The sequence below is a fragment of the Syzygium oleosum genome, unplaced genomic scaffold (assembly GCF_021117445.2).
Source record: "Syzygium oleosum isolate NSW1041296 unplaced genomic scaffold, Sole_v2.1 Sole_v2.45, whole genome shotgun sequence".
NCBI classification, from domain to species: Eukaryota; Viridiplantae; Streptophyta; class Magnoliopsida; order Myrtales; family Myrtaceae; genus Syzygium; species Syzygium oleosum.
In genome coordinates, this window is record NW_026607529.1 from 1,199,765 (window position 1) to 1,219,901 (window position 20,137).

Below are 20,137 nucleotides of genomic sequence, written 5' to 3' on the forward strand. Positions count from 1 at the left end.
CATGATCTCCAACCTGAAACTTTAAAGGTCGTCGTCTCCGATCGGCATAATTTTTCTGGCGACTCTGAGCGATCCTTAACCTTTCCCGAATAATCTCAACAGCCTCAACCGTCTGCTGAACCAATTCTGGGCCTGTGATACTTCGCTCACCAACTTCGTTCCAACACACTGGCGTCCTACAAGCTCTGCCATACAAGGCCTCAAACGGCGCCATCTGAATACTTTGCTGATAACTATTATTGTAGGCGAACTCCACTAGGTGTAGCTGCTCTTCCCATTTGCCCTGGAAGTCCAATACACAGGCACGCAACATATCCTCTAAAGTTTGGATCATCCTTTCAGACTGGCCATCCGTCTATGGATGATAGGCCGTACTGAACTGCAACTTCGTTCCTAAGGCCGTTTGCAGACTTTTCCAAAAATTGGCCTTAAATCTCGGATCACGGTCCGAAGTGATCGTTACCGGTACTCCATGTAATCTGACGATCTGTTGCACGTACAACTCTGCGTACCTTTCCAACTCAAAATCCTTTCGCACTGCCAGGAAGTGCGCTGACTTAGTCAGTCGATCCACTATCACCCATATGGAGTCGTGACCTCTCTGGCTTCTCGGCAATCCCGTGACGAAATCTATAGTGATGTGCTCCCATTTCCATTCAGGGATTTCTAATGGTCGCAATAACCTTCTAGGTTTACAGTGTTGCGTCTTCACTTGCTGACATGTCAGGCATTTCGCCACATGTTTGCCCACATCCTTTTTCAGTCCATTCCACCAATAATGCTGCCGCAGATTATGGTACATCTTTGTACTGCCTGGGTGGATGCTATAATTGCTGCGATGTGCCTCCCTTAAAATTTCCTCCTTAAGCTCAATGTCATCGGCCACACACAATCTCCCTCGGAACTTTAAAACTCCGTTCTCGCCCACTTGGAATTCCGATTTTCTCGTAGCGGCATCCATTCCAACAATCTTTTGGATCTCTTGGTCCGTAGACTGAAGTGCCTTAACTTTGGTTTGGATCTCCGGTTCGATTCTCAATGCAACCATTAGGTTAGACATCCGGCTCACCTCGAACTTAAACTCTGAGTCTCTTAGCCTTTCCAATAAGGTCCACTCTTTGACCATCATGTGTGCCATACTTGATTTCCGACTTAGCGCATCCGCTACTCGATTTGCCTTCCCCGGGTGATACAGGATGTCGCAGTCGTAATCCTTAAGAAGTTCCATCCATCAGCGCTGCCTCATATTTAATTCTTTCTGCGAAAATAGGTACTTGAGGCTCTGATGATCCGTGTAAATCTGGAACTTTTCCCCGTATAAAAGTGCCTCCAAATTTTGAGGGCGAATACGATCGCTGCCAACTCTAAATCATGCGTCGGATAATTCATTTCATGCGGTCTCAACTGGCGCGACGCATACGCAACTACCCTTCCGTGCTGCATCAGAACACATCCGAGTCCTTTTAATGACGCGTCACTATAGACCTCAAATCTTCCTGGTCCGGACGGAATGGTCAATACAGGGGCGGTGGTCAGTCTATGCTTCAACTCCTGAAAACTCCTTTCACACTTTTCATCCCACTTAAACTTAGTTTCCTTCTTAAGTAACCGCGTCAACGGTGTGGCTATCGACGAGAATCGTTCTACAAAACGTTGATAATAGCCAGCCAATCCTAAGAAACTTCGAATCTCCGTCACTGATGTCGGCCTTGGCCACTTAGTTACCGCCTCAATCTTCGTTGGATCCACAGAAATTCCATCTCCCGAAATTATGTGTCCAAGAAATGCTACTCTGCTAAGCCAAAACTCGCACTTACTGAACTTGGCGTAGAGTGCGTGTTCTCTTAAGGTCCGTAGTACCTCTGTCAGGTGTACCTCATGCTCCTCGAGACTCTTTGAGTATACCAATATGTCGTCAATGAACACTATGACGAACCGGTCCAAGAACTCCTTGAACACCCTGTTCATTAAGTCCATGAAGGCAGCAGGGGCATTGGTCAATCCGAAGGGCATCACTGTGAACTCATAGTGCCCGTACCTCGTCCGAAAAGCAGTCTTAGGAATGTCCTCTTTCCTTATTCTCAGCTGATGATATCTGGTCCGTAGATCAATCTTAAAGAACACTGAGGCTCCTTGCAATTGGTCAAACAGATCATCAATCCTCGGCAGTGGGTACTTATTCTTAACTATCACCTGGTTCAACTGCCGGTAGTCTATACACAACTTCAACGTCCCGTCCTTCTTCCTTACAAACAGGATCAGCGCTCCCCATGGAGACACACTAGGATGAATGAAACCCTTGTCTAATAATTCCTGCATCTGGACTTTCAATTCTTTCAGTTCTGATAAGGACATTCGATACGGCGCCTTTGAGATCGGTTCGGTTTCTGGGGCCAATTTTATGACAAATTCCACTTCTCACTCTGGTGGCAATCCCGGCAATTCCTGAGGAAAGACTTCGGGAAAATTGCACACTACGAGTATCTCTTCCAATTTAGGTTCCGTCACTGTCGGATCGACCACATTCACTAAATACCCTTCACAACCTTCGTCCAACAACTTGGTCACTTCGAGCGAGGAAATCCAAGGGATCGAGGTTCCTCCTCGGTTTCCCTGAAATTCAAATCTATGATGTCCAATAGGATTAAACTGGATCACCCTACTGCCGCAATCCATTACGGTTTTTCGCCTTACTAGCCAATCCATTCCAATTATCACATCAAAATCAAACATGGCCAACACTACCAAGTCAATCCTTTCTTTTCTACCCCCAATCACTATTTTATAGTCATTAACGACACTAACACCTTATCATTCAATGGGGTCATCACATAGAGCACAGCCTCAAGCATAACAGGCTCAATCCCAACAAGTCTAACAAACTGCTCTAATATAAAAGAGTGGGTCGCCCCCAGATCAAATAATGCATACGCAGCATGATCACATAGAGAAATCGTACCTATGACCACGCCCGGCGCGTTCTCAGCCTCTCTGCGCGCCATCGCATAAACTCATCCTTGCGCTGGCGGTCTACCCTGATTAGCCGGTGGAGGATTTCCGCTTGATTCTCAATTCTGGGCTGTTGCGGTTGCATCGAAGGTCCTGTGGGGCGCTGCTGGGGACAATTTCTTATCTGATGTTCCAAACTCCCACACTTGAAGCAAGCCCCAAATCGGTTCGGTTGATGGCTCGGCTTCCCGATATTCTTTCTAGCCGGTGCGACGAATCGCCTACTTCCCGCCATCGGTTTCTTTCCGAAACGGCGGTTGTCCCTATTCTGGGCAAACCGAGATCCAGAAGCGGCTATCCTTTCCATTTGATCTCACTTAATGGCCTGAGCCCGTTCATACATTTCCCCATAATCACGGATATTCAAGGAAATCATCTGGCTTCTAAGATCCAGCTTCAATCCATCCCGGAATCTCCGAACCTTATCCTGCGGATTTTCAACCATTCTAGGTGCAAACTTTGACAGCCTTGCGAATTCTGCCTCATACTGGTCCACGATCATCTGCCCTTGGCGAAGTCGCATAAACTCCGCTAGCTTCCTTTCTTGGGCACTTTCTGAGAAATATTTTCCATAAAAACTTTCGGTAAACGCGGCCCAAGTCTGGGCGGTACCTTCCGGAAACACTCTATCTCTGGTGGCCTTCCACCAATCATTCACGTTGTCTTGCAACTGATATACCACCAATATTACTTTCTCAGCCTCGGTGCACCCCAATACATCAAAGGCCTTCTCTAACTCCTCTACCCATCGTGGTGGAGCCTCAGGGTCACCCCCACCATTAAACTTAGGCAGTTTCAACTTCAGAAACTGCTCCATCAATTGATGCATTTGTCTATTCACCGCCATCTGAGCCTGCCCTTGATTGGCATTATTTCCATGCGCAGCAGCAGCTGCTGCAGCCTCAGCAGCCCGGGCAATGGTGGCGGCCCTTTCTTGAGCCTGCCTGCCCATAATATTTCCTATTTCATGCAGGGTATGAATAACCTCCTCCATTCTTGGATCTCTGGCCTCTTGGCCCATAGCATTCGGCTGCCCTTGGGTTTCCTTTCCTCTTCTTCTCATCTTTGAAGTCCTTACTACCTACCTACCTGCTATAATTCCATTCAGGAATTAGAGACCTAAACCAAGCTAAACCGGTCTAAGGTCCTAGGCAGGGAACTAGCACAATAGCAATTAATCACTCAGCATGCGGCTAATCACAAGCAGCTCAAGACCTCAACCAAGGAGATACACGTACTTACCTCAGGTCCCGCCGCACCTGCACCTTACGGGTCAATTCACATATGCACTCAATCAAAACACAGACAGTCAGGAGGAACACGTAGCACAAAAGGTCTCCCTATTGGCTACCCAGGGTCATCGCTCCTTATCACTCCTGGCTTCGACCAACTTGGACCGAGCTGACCTTGCTCTGATACCAAATCAACGGGAATGTCACACCCCAAACCCTACGGCGTGCAACATCCCTGCCGAGGTCGAATTTAGCGTGCGACGTCCCAGGACTCGTCGCCGACCCAACACCCAAACAGAGATCATTGCACATGCGGAAGTAACGAAAAACACCCGTACAAATAAAACACCACGAGACCAAGGATAGCGCAAACGACAAACAACAAGATAACCAATAAACACTTGTACTAACCAGGGAAACATATACATTATCCATTACACCAAAATACACATATCCAAACAAAAGAAGGTCAGCGGCCACTAAGGTCAAAAAGGTAAGTGGCCCAGGCGATTAGGGATACTAACTAAGGTGGGGCTCCGGTCAAAAAGGTGCTGACCTGACCTAACTACGGGTAAGGCTAAACCTAAGGGACCCAGTCCAGGTCGAATCCCGAGGACTCGGAAGAGCTATCAGACTGCTCGACCTCGGAGTCCAGGGAATCCAGCTCGGACTCGGCCTCTGCCGACTCCTCCTCAAAGTCTATCCTCTCAGGCTCGCCTTCCTGCTCGAGGCCTTGTTCCATGGGCCCTGGCTCCTCATCCGCCTCCATCGGCTCCGGGTCAGAGTCCCCATCCATCGGCTCCTCGTCCATCGGGTCCGGCTCATCCACCTCCCAGACGACAGGTCCGGCGCCAAAACTTGAACTCCCCTCGGCTGTAGCTTCGGAGCTCGCCAGGTCTCCGTCGGGACACCGCGGATCCATCTCACCCAGCCCGTTGAACGGGACATCAAAAGTCCGAAGAGGTCCAAACTCTCTGGAGTGGTCCCTAAAGCACCAGGCTACGTACTCGTGGGTCTCATAGTACGTTTTCCCCACATCAACCCATACTATAGTATAATGCCTAATATACGTATCCCCGTTCCCTACGGGGTACTCGGTCACCGCTCTCTCTATCTGATGCGGGATCCCAAAACGTACTGGAACTTCTGACATCTTCAAGGCCGGAGGTATGAAAAGTTGGGTTTTAACAACAATGAGACGAATCTCAGCGAGTAAAACCCCCTAAACCTAAACTAGGCTAACATGCACCTCCTGACAGGTAACAAATCACATACAACTAGTAATAATTGAAAATCAATTGACCTAGGCCCTCGGGCCCAGATCGAGCACACAATTGACCCTGCAGGTTAGACAGTTCATAATAACACTCATGGCACATACGCGATCACACTTAGTCAAACGTACGCCATACGCATGCTCATACTTATTAATGCCTGCCTCACGTTCGAGTCACCGGTACGCACATGCTTGCACACATATGCCATCAATATGTTCATGCTCATGATCTGGTTCAATAATGCACACTCACACACTGCTCATTTCTCAATTAGAGTTCGACCCGCGTAAAACGCATCAGGTCTAACAATCAATACCAACACTTTATGGCCCACGTAAAACGCATCAGGCCCGGTGTCTCTAGCCCGCGTAAAACGCATCGGGCGCAACACTGATCTCCATATACGGGCCAAAACCCGCGTAAAACGCATCAGGCTGGCCGTCTTCCGGTAGAACTGGGCATCGTCCCGCGTAAAACGCATCAGGACTTATAGTGATCACACATGCACACAGCCAATTTTATCTGAACCCCGCGTAAAACGCATCAGGGCTATTAGGTGATCACATGCTCATGTCAGGCACGCATACTCGCACAATTCTCATCTCAAGCCAATGCTTAGCATGCGAAATGCATGGCCATGCAGTCCCGCACCTAGACAATAATATGATGTATAATGAGCATCCAATTCCCATCATATGCACATAGAGAATTATGCCAATTCAACGTGCATCTTAACATGTCCAAAGAATTATTCAATTCAAATCAGCCACGACATGCACAAATTAACATATTAACATGACCATTTTAAGCAATTCAATGCAATTAGGCTCCGGCATATCCTTGACACATAATTTATGCAATTAGCACGACACAATTTCGCACGCTCGAGGCCCGACATGCTACTCAATACTCGGCCACAATATACGCGCGACATGGCATCACGAAATTAACATCTAAATCAACACAAATCAGCCATCAAGAGGACATCACAAGACATGCTCGGAAGTTCACGATTAAACCCCAAATTGACCAATCTTAATCCCAATTAATCCCGATACGGACAGCCACAATTCAGCACATTCTCGGCCATTTTTCCACTTCCAAATCAGCACCATAGACTCCCATAATCAGCACATCAATAGCCTCCAACAATCAGCCACTAATCAAGCCTAAATTACCTTAATTAACCCCTAATCCTATCTAGAAATGCTTAATTAGCCTAATTAGGGTTTAAGGACTAATACTCACTTAATCCTAAGCTCCAAAGGGTGGCTGAACCAGTGGGGGAACGGGCGGACCGAACGGCTCACGGCGGCCTAGCGACTGCGACGAGCGGTGGCGGCGACCGGCGGTCCTTGGCGGTCACGACGGCGAAGGGGAGAGGGTGATGGTCGGACAGGGGAGAGAGAGAAAGGTGGTCGAGTGGAGGCGACGGATCACGCGGAGGACGGCAGTGATCGGCCTTGGCGAGCGGCGGTCCGGCGAGCGGCGAGCGACGACGGTGGCTCCTTCCACGCGGCCGAAGGGCTGGTTCGGCGGTCCTCACGCCGAACGAGGGAGAGAGAGACGAGACGGAGAGAGAGAGGGTGGACGGGCCGGTTGATGGTGGTGCACGGCGGGCGTGAACAGCGGCGCTCGGCGGCGGTGTCCCGGCGTGCTCGGTGGCTCACATGGCCGAGAGAGGAAGGAAGAGGAAATCGGCGAGGAAGAGAGGAGAAGGGAGGGAGTTGGCTGGTGGTGAGGTGAGGAATGAGAGAGAGACAAGGGTAATTATTAGTCTTAGGCAGGTTTGACCAAATTTTTCAAAATGCCCATCTTGCCCCTAACTTCAAGGGTTGAGATTAGCCAAGACCAAAATATCCAAGGGCAAATTAGAACTCAAATTTCTGAATTATTGGGCTGATATTATCCAATTAAATCCCCAAAATAATCTCCCCTAATATCCCAAAATTCGGAATACAAAGCATAGGCTAAGGGGCAAAACCGTCATTTTTCGATTTCGGGCCGAATTTCCATTTTTCGACTGTACTGATCCCAAATATAGTTGGCCACACTAAAATGACGTCGTCCTCGCAAAATAGTCGCGTTCATCCACGAAATTCGACGTCCAAGTCCGGATCCAATTTCGCGATCAAATTTGCTCAATTAAAATTTCAGGGTCTCTCACTAACGGGCGGCTGTTTAGGGGTTACGCCTATCTACCTAAGGTTACTCGAATCGTGACGGTCTCGATTACCAAGAGAACGCGAGGAATTATCGCTAGTTCCGGAGGTCGCGATAGTTCGGATTAAGTTCGGGATTTGTTTGCCACGCGTACTCTCGGTCGTGCGGAATCACCCGCGATCCGATCGTACGTCATTGGCCAAACTAAATCCACCACCTTCCTAGGATCGGCCCACATTGGCCCAAAATATTTCTTCGTCGTTTCTCGGAATCGGTGCCCAATTCGCGATCGGGTCCCTGGTCCACGTACCGTTTTTCCTAGTTAGCCATTCCCTTTCGGTTAGTATCCCGATAGTGATCAATTCCGGGCAAGACTTACTAAAATTAAATGATAATAATATCAATATCATTGATCCCGGAAATGGGTCGAAATTCAGGATGTTACACCATATGTACTGCTCCTTGGGCCGACTCCTCAGGCTCCAAGTCGAGCTCAACGTCCATAGGCTCAGGTCCCATGGGTTCAGGTGGTGGTACGGGAGCGGGTGCAGGGGCGGATACAGGACGGGTCTCGGTACTGGTAAGTTCACCATCGGGAGGAGGCACAGCTGAGGGATCCCAATCACCTACCCTGTCAAATGGGACATCAAAACTTCGGATAGGCCCAAACTCATCCAACCCGTCTTTGAAACAACACGCGCGTGTACTTGTTTGGTTGCAGCTCGGGTTGGCCCACTTCTACATACACTATTGTAGTACGCTTGATCCATACCTAGTTGTTCCCTATAGGGCATTCTATTGCCGAATTCTCCGAATGCATCGGGATGCCAAAACGTGTCGGAGGGTTATTCATTGACCAGGTCGGGGTTCTGAAATGGTTTAGTTAAACAACCATGAGAACACGTCTCAGCAAATAAACACCATAAACCCCACCTAGGTTAACACGTACCTCCAGACAAAAATAAGCATTTAATTCATATAATCCATAGTGCATATAACAATCACAGACACACTTACCCGGCCTTGTCACATACGTAAGCCCTGCACGTCAACTTAATCACGATAATATGTCAATCATGACGTGAACGCTCTAAATCACATGAAACACTCAATACATACTCGTATAGTCATGATAATCCGAATACTTGCCAAACTTAACTCAACATCTCGCATTCGTTCTTACAATCAAGCACACGTGTTCAGCTTATTCACAACCCGCGTAATTACGCCTCAGGTCCACTTTCGATCCACGGTCCACGTACAACCGTCTCATATTCACAACACTCCTTAGCCCGTGTTACACGCCTCAGGCTATGTCTCTTGCCCGTGTATCATGCCTCAGGCTCACCATCCTCTACCTACAACACAACCCGCGTAAACACATCAGGTTGGCGGTCTTCTAGTAATACCGGGCATCGTCCCGCATTACAGTACACGCCTCAGGATGGGCTCAATTCCCCGCGTTAAACGCATTAGGGATTATGTGATCAAACGAGCACGTCAACACTCCACATTTTATCTGGACCCCGCGTTACATTACACGCCTCAGGGTTTTTAGTGATCACGCGCACATTGATCCATATAAATTCATGCATATTCACATGCTCAAATATCACATCAACATGCCCAAATTCCACACAATTCAATTCAGCCCAATCCTTCCACACAACAATTTCGAATTTCACAAATTAATCCACAAACCGACACGTGTATTAGAACACCACAAGCCAATGATCACAGCCCACAACATACACATCCCACTATCATAATCATGCATAATTTCGGTCCCAAGGACCCTCAAAATTCAGCCACGGCATCACACAAAAATCCGGCACATATAGTCCACAATTCAAGCCATAAACACCTTATTCCGAATTACCAATTCCCAGCATGTGTTCACACTATAATCAGCCCTTATTTGCACTCTAAACAACCCCCAAATTACCCTAATATCAGCCACAATTCCAACCAAGACCAACTCAGCAAATTTGTCCACAAAACAACCCCTAAATTTGCCGAACAACACTTAAACTCGTCCGTTAATACCCAAAATCCTAAGTAAGGTTTAGGAGGCCACTTACTTAGGTCCTAAGCAAGGTTTAGTGGGCGAAACAGGTAGCAAGTCGAGCAAAACAAAGGTAGCAACGTTGCCGGTGGCAAGGAGGCACTGGCGGGCGATTGGCGGTCTCCGGCGTCGGTGTGGCTTGGGCGGCCGAACGTGAGGGAGGAGAGGGAGAGGGTGAGCTGGCCATATGGAAGAAGAGAGGAGGGGTGTGTGGGCGTGAAAATGAGGAAAGAGAGAGAAGAGAGAGAGAGGTTTATATAGAGAGAGAGGGGAAGTTGGGTTAGGTTAGTTAACTAGGGTTTAAGGTACAAAGTCAAAAAGGCTAGTTAGGTATCATGAAAGCCTAAGACCTAAGATGTCACCATCTAACTAAAAAGACCATCCAAACCTTCTACCTAACCAACCAATCCAACGGCCTTCGTTCATCTCAATCTTCAACCAACGGTCAAGATTCAAGGAAGGAGGGGCATCAAAGTCCATCAAATTCGTCCAATTAAAGAGCATGAAAAAGACTAAAACATCCAACTTCATTCCTTAATAACCTTTGCAACATTTCAGGGGCAAAACGATAACTTTCGATTTCCGGACGAATTTCCAATCTTCCTGACAATTCCGATACATAACAAGGATGATTATACTAATGGCAACATCGTCCAATTAATTGTCACAACATTCGAGGAAATTCGAAATCCAAGCATTGGGTATTAAATAATGTCTAATCGAACCAACGCGACTTGAGCGTATTTCTGACTAACGGGTGGCTTTTGGGCGTTACGCGAATTGACCCGTGATCGACACTAAGTCGAGCCACGTTTAAGCTCACTCAGATTGTGGCGACCTCAGTTGTCATGTAGTTACGAGGATCGATCGCTAGTTCCGACGGGCGCGATCGTTTGATATAGGTTTAGGGTCATTCGTTAATTCATCTTGTGGTCAAACGGAATCACCCGTGATCCACTCGTATGACAGCGGCGAATTGATCCATAACTATCCTTGGATCGGCCTACATTGGCTCAAAATGTCACCTCGACAATTTTTATGGTCGAAAGTCGGTTCACGATCGAGTTTCTTTGGTCGCGCTAGTTTAAATCCCTAATTAGTCTTTCCCTAACGGTTAGTATCCTAAGAGTGATCAATTCTGGGCGAGAATTGCAACAAGTGCGTTGATGAAATCATTCATTTTATACACCTAAGTGGGTCGAATTTCAGAATGTCACAGAACTTAAATATTATCTTGCGCTTGTGTAATAATAACATAAAAGAGATTAAAGAACTACGTTAGCAAGTGGCGTGCCTGAGACGTCACAACCGGTTTGTTAGCCGGTCCATACAAGTCACTTCCAATTTACTGGCCGAACTTCCACGGTTTGCTAGCCGGAGGCATCCCTACTCCAGGGCATCTTGGTTATTAGTCAAGGCATTCACTTCTGGTTTGCTAGTCGGACTTCCTGTCACCCCACCTAGCATCATTGAGGTTCTTGGTTTGCTAGCCAAGACTTCCAAGGTTTGCTAGCCTTTGGGCATCAAATAACATCTTCCTTTCTCACACATTTCAAGCATATCACACGTATGCAACAACAGGACATTCATACACCATGGGACTCATCTCGTTTAGCACAACTTTCACACGAAATGATACCATGTCACACCGAGCTAATAGGTGACTCGTCAACTACCCAAGCTAAACGCAAACAGAAATTCCAGAATTCAAGCTCACGAAGATGGCCCAAGTTTCACAAGTATTTGATATTGGATTAAAACCAAAAAAAACATCATTAGAAAGCCTAATGAGTATGGTTTCTATCGCCAGTAGACAAGGAATCAAGATTCAATCATCCTCAAGTAATAATTCATGAAATTCTAACAATAGGTGAAACAAAATAGTTTTGAGCAATGTTAGAAATCAAGACCATTACCTTAGTAAATGAATTTGAAAAATCATGAAATTTAAATATGTTATAGGAAAGACCATAAATAGCATTTTTCATGAAGGGTACTAAGTCCAAATCGATTCACATAAATGGCAATAAGTCGTTCAAAGTGAGGTAAAATAGACCCACTGGAAACAGGATTGAAACCATTCAAGAAATACCCATTTCACAACCCAAACCTACTCAAAACATTTTTAAATTTTTATATGTTCTAAACACGGATGTCCTTTACAACTTTTGTGGGTAAGAATGTCTAAATTCGAACTGGAAAATTTTATAAAAATTCAAGAAGACACAAAGGTCATGGTTTTACTGTATTGAACAGGTACAAATACGGTAAGGATTTAGGCCATCGTGCAAGCCATTTCAAATCAGAAAAATCTGAAATTAAATTATGTTGTAGACCAAGATGTCTTGCACAACTTTCATAGGGGAGTTTTGCAAGATTCGAACCACAAAAATCCCTATAAAATTGGAAAATAGCAAAGGTCCAGCAATCCCGAATCTGGAGATTAAACAATAGTTCAAGAAACAACCCAAACCTCAAACCAAACGAAATTTTGTTCAAGAAACACCCAAACCAGAAACTAACATCCACATGCACCACCCATCTCTATCAAGATTCAGCAAAATAAACTCACTATAACCAACTAAATCCACAAATCTCACATGCAACACCATACAACTCTAGAATCCTACATACAAGGATCTATTCCACAAAAACTCAACTCCACAACTTACAACAGTTACCTTTCATAACTTCTTCTCAAGCCCAAGCCAACCAAAGGGACATGCAACCAAGAAAAATTGAACCACAGCTCGCAACAACGTAAAGCCGAGGGTCTAGAGGATCAAGGGGAGTAGAATCTAGTCACTTCTCCTTGCCTTGAGCTTGCTAGAACCGGCTTCCTTCTCCTTTGAGTGCTGGCCGAGAATGCTTGACGAAAGAAAATGCAGAAATGAAGACGAGGAGGAAGTGAGGGGGTCGGCCAAGAGAGTAGCAAGAGAGAGGGAGAGAGTTTCTTGAGTGGTTCTTGAAAAATGAGGGGGAGTGAGTGAGAAGAGTTTAAGCGGAGAGGGAGAGAGAAAAATGATGATGAGCTCTCATCATGAGCCTAAGAAGTGTGATTGGCAAGCTTGCCATCCATGAAAGATCATTGGCTAAAGGGGGCGGCATGCATCATTAGAAGGCTTAAAATCAATTAAATTGCATGCAAAAATAGATTTAGGTAGCTAGCCATGCATGTACATATTAGGGTTTCAATTATGTCCTATGTTACTTATCTTAGGTACTTATAATACCTGCACAAAGTATAGGTTAAATGTCATCGTCCCAAAATTCCTCAAATGACCATTAGGAATGCGTTACTTAAATAAATTCGACCGCCGTCACTAAATAAATTTCCTTGACTTATAAATCGATTAGACAAAATTTAGGATGTCACAGAGTAGACAAGTTGTTTCCATACATCAAAGTGAAGGTTCCGGAATCTTACAAAAAACTGGAGTTTGTGAGAAAGTACGACGACACTGGTTGTCTCAAAACTCATTTGAAGTTTTACTCGGAAAAGATGACCCGATACTCAGATAATGTTTCCCTTTTCATCAATACCTTTCAAGATAGCTTGGTTGGACCCGCTTTATCTTGATTCATCAAGCTTGACTTCGAGAAGATTCACGAATGGGAAAACCTCACCGATGAATTCTTGCAACAATATAAGTTCAGCTCTTGCTAGAGAAGATTTTACGCGAGTGGAGAAAAGGAGGAGTGAGTCATTTAAGGCTTTCGCGCAAAGATGGAGAGTTATGACATTACAAGTACAGCCGTTGTTGAGCGAGAAAGAGACTATGCAATTGTTTATAAAGACGTCGCCTGCCTAACACTTCCAAAAGCTCTATAGTAATAGTTGCTTGACGTTCTCACACCTTGTGAAGGTTGGAGAGAAAGTAGAATGGGCAATCCGTGATGGAAGACTATCTGAAGGTAGCTCCAGAAAATTTCCAACCAAGAAAGACAAGGAATCTGCTGTTAAAATAACATTCATCCAAAACCCCTGTTCCTAAACTGCTTAATTGGTCATGACTTTACTCTTATGATCGTCGTTGTCCTTACAAACTCATAATTTTGTAACTTTTATTTAGAGGAGGTAATTTACTTTTGGCCATCGTAATTCGCAAGTTCTTTGGTTCCTATAATTCGTATTTTGCAAGTAATAGTAATATACATAAGAAAATCGTAAATTTATTCTCCTATTGCTAGTAAAATACCTAATTTAGTGTAACTTTACTTTCCAATTTGTAAATTTGTTCAACCTCTGAGTCCATAATTTTCTTTACTCTCTCTAATTTTCCTTAATCAAATATAAGTTTGATTACCTTTACATACGGAAATTTCCTTTATCGTCCATAAATTACGACTAGAAACCGATTTCATTTTTAAGAAGATCCAACGGTCCTCTTTTTATCCGGATTAATCTAACGGTTATACAAAAGCTATAGGACGGGTCTCTTAGGGTGCACATGGCAACGATTCTGTACCCGGGAACTGATTGTGTTAAAAAAATAATTCTTTTTTATTCTGTACCCGGAAACAATTTCTAAGTATTTGAAGGCGTTTGATAACTATCCAATATTTCTATTCTTAGAATAGAAAAAAGAACATAAATGCGTTTGGTAACTACATAAAATTTCTTTTTATTAATAATATTTTGAATTTTTTAATATTTCTTTCTTTTTTTTCCTTTTTTTTTCTTTTTTTTCTTTCTTTCTCTTCCCTTCCTTGGCCATGGCCGGTCACTGTTGCCGGCAACCGGCCACAGGCTAGGGCCGGCGAGGGCGTCGCGGCTCTTGCCGCCAGCCTCACCGGTCGCGACGGCGAGGTCGGCCTTGCCGTCGTATATGCAAGCCGCTCTCGCTGGCCCTGGCCTGTGGTCGATCGCCGGTGACCGGTCGCTAGCAGCCGGCGGCAGGCCAAGAAGAAGAACAACAACAAACCAAGAAGGAAGAAGAAAATCAAGAAGAATCAGAAATGGAAAAATTGTTCCAAAATCAAGAAGCTAATTTTTTTTTTCTTGATTCTATTCCAAAACTGATTCTGGAAATAATTTTTTGCAAATTTGTGCCCAATCACAAAAAATTTAACAAATGGATTTCTGTTCCCAAATTGATTCTGAAAATAAAAGAACAGAAATTTTCACTATTTAGTAATTTGCGAAACGGGCCTTAAATCCAGCCTTGGCCTCACCAAGGACAGGTTTAGGTCCAAGCACGGAACCAGGGAATTCTTCTCATTTTTCAGGCGGGCATGAGAAAATTCCAGTTCTACCCTCCAAGATCTCCGGGATATTCAACCGTACCACTAAACAGTCTCTCTTCCTCCCTCTCTCGCTCGCTCTCTCTCTCTCTCTCTCTGGCGCTAACATCTTGTTTCTCTCTCCAACTACTGCGGGGGCACAATCAAGGGCGACCAGAAGAAGAAAATAGAACCCGAAGCTAAAACCCTAAACGAGCTCGCGAACGACGAAGCGAGGCCCTAGTCGAAAGCACCTGCGGGTGAAGAAGATGGGGACTCTGGGGAGAGCGATATACACCGTCGGGTTCTGGATTCGGGAAACGGGTCAAGCCCTCGATCGCCTCGGCTGCCGCCTCCAGGGCAATCACTACTTTCAAGAGCAATGTGAGTCGCCCTCCTTCGATGATTCGATCCTCCCATGTTCTCTTCCCTGTGATTCGTCGGAATTTTCCCTCCGCGCGCGATGCATAATGACGGGTTAGGTCTAGCGGAATGCAACTGGGTTGGATTCTTTTCCTCTCGCTTTTCCCTTATCACTTGTTTGATGCGGCTGGCTTTTCGTTCTTCGCGTGATTGCGACGATTCCGGCCTGGTCACTCAGTGACTAATTCGTGGAATTGTGGGGGGCTTTATTCATTGTTTTTTGTTGGGTCACTGTTAACTTCGACTTCAGCGGGATGGTTCTGTTCGTAGTTGTAGATTTTCTGTGCTTGGAGCTGCAATTTGTTGGAATCGCTAACCTATTCTGTAATATTGTAGGGTGCTGTTTGTCATAAGGTCTTGTTAGGGAAAACAGTTGAATTGAACTTTTTCTTTTTTACTTGTTACTAGAGGCCGGTATGTCGGCCGTCTAAGAGACTCTTCCGTGCAATTGTTATAATCCTTGCCTCGTTTCTCGGTGCCTGGCTTCTCTTGCTAAGAGTCTCCTAAGGTGTAATAATTAGTCAATTCTTATGGGAACAGAGGATTCTCTGGCAAAATGATGATTTAAATAAAAAAATTTCTTTTCTTTCAAATCCTGTGAATTTGATGTGCTTGCAAATTGCTTTTAAAACATGTTAACTTTCAAAGAACACGGTCAGTGGTTGTACCTTTGTAAACAGTTGTCTTTGTGGGCATTGTTATTTCAATATTATGTGAGTCAGGTATTTTTTACATGATGAACTTTCTTGATGCATAATTTACTGAATTTGTGATTCAATTGGTGAGTGAAGGGTTTTTCCAAGGCACTTTAGGTTGCTCTTCTGGGGACAGACTATACTACTCTTTTATTGGTCAGACATGGGGAATGCCCTTTATAGAACTTGATTGTAAATGTTTGGGATAGTTTTGAAGGAACCTAGCCAACCTTTGATATTGCAAGTTTTCCATCAGCTGTAGAGTTTTTAACCGTGAAGTTATGGACTTTGACCATTTCGTTGATGATGCAATATGCTTAATCTATAATTTCAAAAAGTTTATCATTGTGCATGCTGAGAATTCCATGGATTTATTTTCTCTGGTGACTTTCTGCTGGGTACAGTGCCGAGCATTCATTCCATCTTTTTTTTTTTTGGCTGTATGTAGAACCTTATATTGGAAACTCATGAATAAAAGCCTTATTGACATTCGGTTCGTATTCTCTCTTACAAAATGAGCTTACATGGTAATCCATCTTTCAGTGTCGAGGCATCGAACTCTTATGAATGTATTTGATAAAGCTCCTGCGGTAGACAAAGATGCATTCGTGGCCCCAAGTGCCTCTATTATTGGAGATGTGCAAGTTGGGCAAGGATCATCAATCTGGTATGGCTGCGTTTTGAGAGGTAGGAATAATCAAGCCGTACTATTTATGATTTCTTCTACTTCTTCAAATGTATAATTCTGAATTCAATTATGCGACCAATTGCAAAGAGCCTTGTTGCCTTTGTTTTATTGGTTGTCCTCAAATAATTATTCAAATTCTGATGTTTGATACATGTCTTCTTTACAATCATTCTTACTGTCAGAATTAAATTACAATTTCACCAATGAGTTTCGACTTTCTAGCCTCAACGAAGCACATAGGTTTTCTAGGTCTTTTGATTATTTGAAGAATGTCTAGCCGATTAAATCATTCAAGTTTTAATAAAATCATGCTGGTCAGATGAGCTTAATCAACCATGTTCCTTGTCAGCAAGTCATTTTAGGATAGGGGAAAGTTAGTTTTTAGACTATGTAAAGCACATCATATGATGATCAAAGGAAGAGATTAAAACCAGGTTTTTTTTTTTTGGGGGGGGGGGGGGGGGGAGGAATGGGGGAGATGATCCTGGGAAAGCTCATCCTAGCCCATGGCCATTAATGACGGTTGTGATAATCAGGCAGAGATTCTACTTCCTTCAATGAAAAAGACCTATATTTCATCAAATTTGTTATTCTAGAGATTGTACTTTCTTTGAGCTTCCCTCATTGCAATGTATCATTCATGATTTTCCTCTCTAGGAGATCCATTTAATTGAAAGATTGAATACAATGGGGTTTTGGATTTCTGTTGGTTTTTGGATCATGGAAATTCATGGTGGAGTTGGATGAATTGGGTGAGACGGTTCTCTTGGAGAAGCTTATTTGATGTAATTTTCTTTAACTGAAATGTCATATCCAGTGAGGTTTTGGAGTTGTGTTGGAAGTTCAACGACAAAAATTTGTGGTGATGATGGATTAAATGGTATGTTACTGCAAAAAGAGGAATTGATTTGGTATAATTTAAACACAACACCTTTCAGTTGAATCTCAATTTAACCATGAGATCAGGAGTTATGTGATTGAGGCTTCATGAATCTCCATGTTATAATTGTATCTCCAAAATATGCTCAAGAACCTTCATAACTGGTAATTGGAGATTAAGCAACTGAGATGTGGATCCTTTGCATGAGCTCCTGAGTGGAGGAAAGATCCTGGACTTTAATTACTAAAACGAAGAAGCTTTACCAATGTTATTGTTTGAGTCTCCTTGAAATGAGTTCATTTACCTCTTTGGTTCCCCTTGTCACGCTTCCAACATCTTCATGAATACTTCCTCAGAGCTCTTTTTTGTGGCAGTATTGTAGAAGTTTTTAAGTCTTTACTGCTCAAGTAGGGGTTGCCCAGAATATGGATGTTGCATTTAATTTCTGGGACTTAATTTACACAGTGTTCTTCTTAATAAGTTTGTCTAATAAGCATTTAGAATTTTTTTAATCTCCTAAGTAGTTAGAATATTTTTAATCTCCTGAGGTTCAATTCTGTAATTCCTGGTTATTCAGGTGATGTCAACAGCATCAGTGTTGGATCCGGAACTAATATACAGGACAACTCTCTTGTGCATGTGGCGAAGTCTAATCTTAGTGGGAAGGTTCTGCCAACTATCATTGGGGACAGTGTCACCGTAGGTGAGTTGTGCAGTGGCTTGTGTATGTGGGAGGCTTTTAGTTGTCCTAATTCTTATCTTATTCTGATGAGTAAATTTGGTCTGGGCAGGTCATAGTGCAGTTTTACATGGTTGTACTGTTGAGGACGAGGCTTTTGTTGGAATGGGAGCTACACTTCTAGATGGAGTTGTTGTGGAGAAACATGGAATGGTTGCTGCTGGAGCACTTGTGAGACAGAACACCAAAATTCCATCTGGGGAGGTATATTCCAGTCTCCCTCTGCAATAGAGTATGTTTGATGATGAACACTTGTCTGACGGAAAATTTTTAACTTGCTCTTTAAAGTAATTTCTCGTGGTCATTGTCTGATATACCCAGGGAACAATTTATGACAATATCTATAGGGTAAGCGGATTGGTGGTTTATACTATTAGCATAGACAATGTTCAGAGGTTCTAACTGTCGATCCTGCAGGATGTGGAAAACCTGATTGACCTAGCATTTGTATATCCCTGTGCATGTTATGTGCTACATGTAGCTGTAAACAAACAATGTTTAAGAGAGCATTGTTTGCCTCTGCTTTGCTTGTAAGACACGGGATTTTCCTGTTTGTAATCTTTTTATGGCTGGGATTGGGAGCTGGGATGACTGATCTGATCTTGGAGTCCTTGTGTTTTGATGTGATGTGCCTTTAAATGCATATGGCATCCTTTTACATGACAGAAGAATTGTCTTGTCATTTATCAAATTCAGGACTATATTGGTTTGGAAGTGGCGGCTTGCATTTTGTCTACGGAGTCCTAATATGTCATCATAAAATCATGGGATTGAGAACGAATATTCCGTACATCTTAGTAATTATTATATAAATGAATTAACATTTAAGAAATATAGCAATTTCCCTTATCTTATATTCCGAAGCTTTATTTTCTGCATTTGCTATGTATATTAGTTGTTAGTAACTTCAGTCTTGATTCTGTTTTAACAGGTGTGGGGTGGAAATCCTGCCAAATTTTTGAGGAAGCTCACTGAAGAAGAAGTAGCCTTTATCTCTCAGTCTGCCACCAATTACTCCAACCTTGCACAGGTTCATGCAGCTGAGAACGCAAAGCCCTTTGACGAGATCGAGTTTGAGAAGGTGCTTCGCAAGAAGTTTGCTCGTCGTGATGAAGAGTATGACTCAATGCTGGGTGTTGTACGCGAAACTCCTCCAGAGCTTATTCTTCCAGACAATGTCCTACCCGGTAAGGCACCTAAGGATCTACAAAAGTGAGATCATTGTAAGTCCTTTCTTTTGGCTCAAATCATGAGTTTTATTGCCATGGATATTGTCGTGTGCAAGCACATGAAGATCATTTCTTTTGCAATAAGTACCAGACACATGCCAGGGTTGCATTTATGAGTTCAATCTCTCACAGACGCTCATCATGTGGATTTTAGATAAGTAATTTTGCTTCCGGAGAAATGGATCCCTTGTAGCTTCATGTATGTTGATCTTTTCAGTTGCTTGCACCCTGGATGTCGTCAAGACTTGTTGTACTCTAGATTTCTTCTTTTCGGGAATGGCATGAGAAATCTTCTCTCGTTGTTGGCATAATGTTGTTCTAGACATAAGCGGTATCCCTACCTTTTTCTCACCTTCATAGCCTTAAGACATTGTAAATGTGGAAACACCAATAATAGATTGGAGGGATGAAAAAGCACAAGCAAGGGCAGGCTCAAGTTATCCCTGACAGTAGCTGAGAATTCGATCATTATTCCTCGCTATTCTTTTAAAAGGCTGATATTTTCTACAAGTCT

The 20,137-nt window shown here is 43.9% G+C and overlaps 1 protein-coding gene across 1 annotated transcript; it reads left to right on the forward strand.

Annotated features, from left to right (window-relative positions):
• Positions 1-15,045: 15,045 nt before the first annotated feature.
• Positions 15,046-19,934, forward strand: LOC115663397 (gamma carbonic anhydrase 1, mitochondrial). The gene is made up of 5 exons (XM_030585401.2): positions 15,046-15,353; positions 16,631-16,774; positions 18,233-18,358; positions 18,447-18,598; positions 19,326-19,934. The coding sequence occupies exons 1-5, from the start codon at positions 15,239-15,241 to the stop codon at positions 19,608-19,610; spliced, it is 822 nt and encodes a 273-aa protein (XP_030441261.1). The 5' UTR covers positions 15,046-15,238; the 3' UTR covers positions 19,611-19,934.
• The last annotated feature ends 203 nt before the right edge of the window (positions 19,935-20,137 follow it).

Bases quoted from the DNA above. Each gene is read 5' to 3' on its own strand.
- LOC115663397 (XM_030585401.2), top strand. From the start codon at position 15,239: ATGGGGACTCTGGGGAGAGCGATATACACCGTCGGGTTCTGGATTCGG. The intron at 15,354-16,630 runs GTGAGTCGCCCT...TCCATCTTTCAG, and splicing joins TCACTACTTTCAAGAGCAAT to TGTCGAGGCATCGAACTCTT. The intron at 18,599-19,325 runs GTATATTCCAGT...CTGTTTTAACAG, and splicing joins CCAAAATTCCATCTGGGGAG to GTGTGGGGTGGAAATCCTGC.